At 36.9% G+C, this 3,256-nt stretch overlaps 1 protein-coding gene across 1 annotated transcript; it reads right to left on the bottom strand.

The window, feature by feature from the left end:
- Positions 1–382: 382 nt before the first annotated feature.
- On the bottom strand, positions 383–2,925 carry LOC141708167 (sorbitol dehydrogenase). The gene is made up of 6 exons (XM_074511663.1): positions 2,684–2,925; positions 2,530–2,597; positions 2,021–2,257; positions 1,554–1,844; positions 1,070–1,257; positions 383–908 (listed from the first exon to the last, which is right to left on the bottom strand). The coding sequence occupies exons 1-6, from the start codon at positions 2,784–2,786 to the stop codon at positions 716–718; spliced, it is 1,080 nt and encodes a 359-aa protein (XP_074367764.1). The 5' UTR covers positions 2,787–2,925; the 3' UTR covers positions 383–715.
- Positions 2,926–3,256: the final 331 nt, after the last annotated feature.

Raw genomic sequence — 3,256 nt, 5'->3', positions numbered from 1 at the left:
CAAGAAAATATTGTGAGATCGAAGTAAATATTATACTATGTCTATGTTTAGCAATTGTTAAGACAGATATAATATTTTATTAAGTGTTTTAGAGGATATCCCAGACGATCCCAAGGTCAGGCTATATCCCGAAGCAAGGAAGCGAGAAGGGAAGGAGAGCCAAGACAGGTTGACAGCCATAGGTGATCTAGGATACTTATAAGGTATTATTCTGAATTTATGATAGCTAAATTATGATATTAGTAAAATGATAATGGAACAGATCACAATATGAGTATTGTTATGAGGTTGTAGACATTTAAATGAAATATGTTGATTTTTTTTCAAGAGATGTGCCATTTAATAGGACACTTGCAGAAACAGGTTTCATTGTATACTCCTATTAGGAACAAAGGGCACATCATGGCAATTGATATATAAACACTTTATTCAGTTACAAAGAAAAGCCAAACACATGTTGCAATATTTTCCCACTCTGACTTGGGGGATTTAGGGCCTACCCGGTAATTTCCAGTAACATAACATAATTATGCCACCATAGTCACATTTAAAGAAAACAGCAGTCTATACTTGCAAATGAGACCATAGGAAGAAGCTTTTTAAGGCATAGTACTTCGGAAAGTAGCTAGGTATATATTATTAGCTTCATAGGATGATCAATGATTATTCTCGAACACAACAGAGGACTGCCTGGAGATTTTCCTTCAAAGCAAACCTACAAATTGAACATGACCTTAATGGCACTACCACCACGAGCACTGATCTCAAAGGCGTCTTCTATTTCCTTTTGGGAGAACCCAAACCTGTGGGTTATGAGAGGCTTCACGTCAATTTTACCACTTCGAAGAAACTCGATACACAGAGGCCATGTATTCTTGTAGCGGAATACTCCCAACACATCAACTTCCCTAAATTCATTTGTAAAAAAATGTTTGATTACTATTACATTGAAAATACAAAATAAATATATGATAACAAATGAATGAATTTGGACTTCGGAATCAGTCAAACAAGACTCAAAAGTAGCTGAGACATCAGCTATACTATGCAACAGAACACGGTAACATACCTAGCTGCAGCTGGAGTGAGTGGGACATTCATCACACCATGACCCATCCCCACGAGGCAAACATTTCCCCCTGATCGAGTGGCACGTAACGCCGTTGACATTGTTTTAGTGAAGCCAGCACAATCAAAAGTCACATCAACTCCGACCCCCATAAGCTTGTGAATCTGTTCAACTTCTTTGGCGATATCCTGTACAAGAAATTGCAGCCTTTAGTGAGGAAAGCAAATCATAGAAATTCTCAATGAAGCATTTAGTCTGTAGGCAGGAACTAAATAGCTTGTACAGAAAAGAGCTACTGCCCCTATAGCAATTGAATAATTTTTTATCCCATAATGTCAAATGCTTGCGCTCTATGCATACTCGTTCTAAATTCAATACTTGGAAAGGATCATATACACTTTCACTTAGCGATAAGCTTATATTAAACATAAATATTGTTCAATTATATATTTGGATAATATCTGTTAAAAACGTAAAATGAAACCTGAATATCAGTTGACACTTTGACGACTGCATCAGCACCTAGCTCCTTTGCAACAGATAGACGATAGTCATCTACGTCAACAAGCATGATTCGAGGGGCACCAAAGGCACGTGCTGCAAGCATTGTAACTAGTCCGATGGGTCCTGCTCCCATTATCAATACATTTGTTTCAGGCCCAATGTTGGCTCGTCGACAAGCATGCACACCAACGCTTAAAGGCTCACACATTGCCCCTTCTTCCAAACTCACATTTTCAGGAAGTTTGAAACATAAATCTGCGGGATGTACTACCTGTAACAGGACAAAAGAAGGTTGTAATGTTGTGGTAGCCACGTCACAACATAATCTACACATTATTAGCAGAATATCTGCTTGATTTTCGCACACCTTCGCATTAGAACAAGAACGCAGATACAAGAAATCAAGAAGTTAGTGGTACCTGCACACAAGCGTATACATAACAATACCTGGTTGGCAAGAGATCCGTGGACAGGAGGTGTAGCGAAGAATTTCATCTCAGGGCACAAATTGTAACTGCCTTGCTTGCATTGGTTACATCTCCAACAACTAATCCCTGGTTCAAGAGCTACACGATCACCGGAGACCAAATCCTTCACCTCACTTCCAACTTCCTCAATGACACCAGCACACTCATGACCAATTACCATGGGTTCTTTTACAATAAAATCAGCACATCTCATTTCCTAAAATAGTGCAAAATTAGATTGACTAGTTACAAAAACCCAAACAAATACTTAATAAAATCAATACACTACCTTAAGTCTATCCACAGAGTAGATTTTTACATAAAATTAAGCATGATCAACTATGTCAATAATCAAAAACTTCACAGAAGATCATAAAAACTTCCTCTATTATTATTTACAAATTGCAATATTAAAAGTCAACTAGACACTGAACAAAAAAACATCCTTAAGTGAAGTTACAACAGAAAAAGAGAGAAGTTGGATAATACCTTGAGGTAATGAACATCACTGCCACAAATACCAACAGATTTCATCCTAATTCTAACATCATGAGGCCCTATACATACATACAGCAAGTTAAAATCAAACTAAATAAAAAAATGTTAACAAAAGAAGGATCAGTGAATAAAAAAGGAAACAGACCAAGAGCAGGGAGCTTAAAAGGCTGGATCTTGAGAGTATCAATACCAACAAGCCAAGCTGCCATGTTCTCTTCTTCAACACAACCATTTCCTCCCTTACCCATCTTTTGCAAAATGAAATAGATGATTTTTCAGTTTATTATGTTCGAGTTTTGTGGATCTTGGTGTATATGATTATTATTTCGATGATCTGAAGAGTATTTAAAACTTATAGTGGTAGCCCAAGTTTATTTACTAACAAATTACTGTGATGGGTACTTTTATTGAATAGAACATGTTATAGTATATTTTTAACTCCAACTGTACTAGAAAAGAGATGAAAGTCATGGCAATGTGTTACAGTTACACAGTATCTAATGGACTGACAGTTGAGTCATCAGTGTATGTGGCGGGGCCCATTACTAATAATATAAGCAATTTTCCAAACTTGCTAACTCATCACCCACTTTCAACGTTTTAGATAAGCCCCTTATCTTTTACTCCTCCATTCGAGAGTATGTACAAGGAATGAGACAGGATTATGGAGCTATCACCATTTCTCCTGTAATTAACTTGCCTTTTCTCTATCGTTTTA

This window comes from Apium graveolens, chromosome 2, assembly GCF_009905375.1.
Source record: "Apium graveolens cultivar Ventura chromosome 2, ASM990537v1, whole genome shotgun sequence".
In the NCBI taxonomy this organism is placed as follows: domain Eukaryota; kingdom Viridiplantae; phylum Streptophyta; class Magnoliopsida; order Apiales; family Apiaceae; genus Apium; species Apium graveolens.
Note: the sequence above shows the minus strand (reverse complement) of the source record. Positions and strands in the feature narration are given on the sequence as shown.

Coding starts and splice junctions, on each gene's coding strand:
- LOC141708167 (XM_074511663.1), bottom strand. CDS start 2,786: ATGGGTAAGGGAGGAAATGGTTGTGTTGAAGAAGAGAACATGGCAGCT. Junction 1,258..1,553: donor AAGTGTCAACTGATATTCAG/GTTTCATTTTAC, acceptor TTTCTTGTACAG/GATATCGCCAAAGAAGTTGA. Junction 909..1,069: donor CTCACTCCAGCTGCAGCTAG/GTATGTTACCGT, acceptor AAATGAATTTAG/GGAAGTTGATGTGTTGGGAG.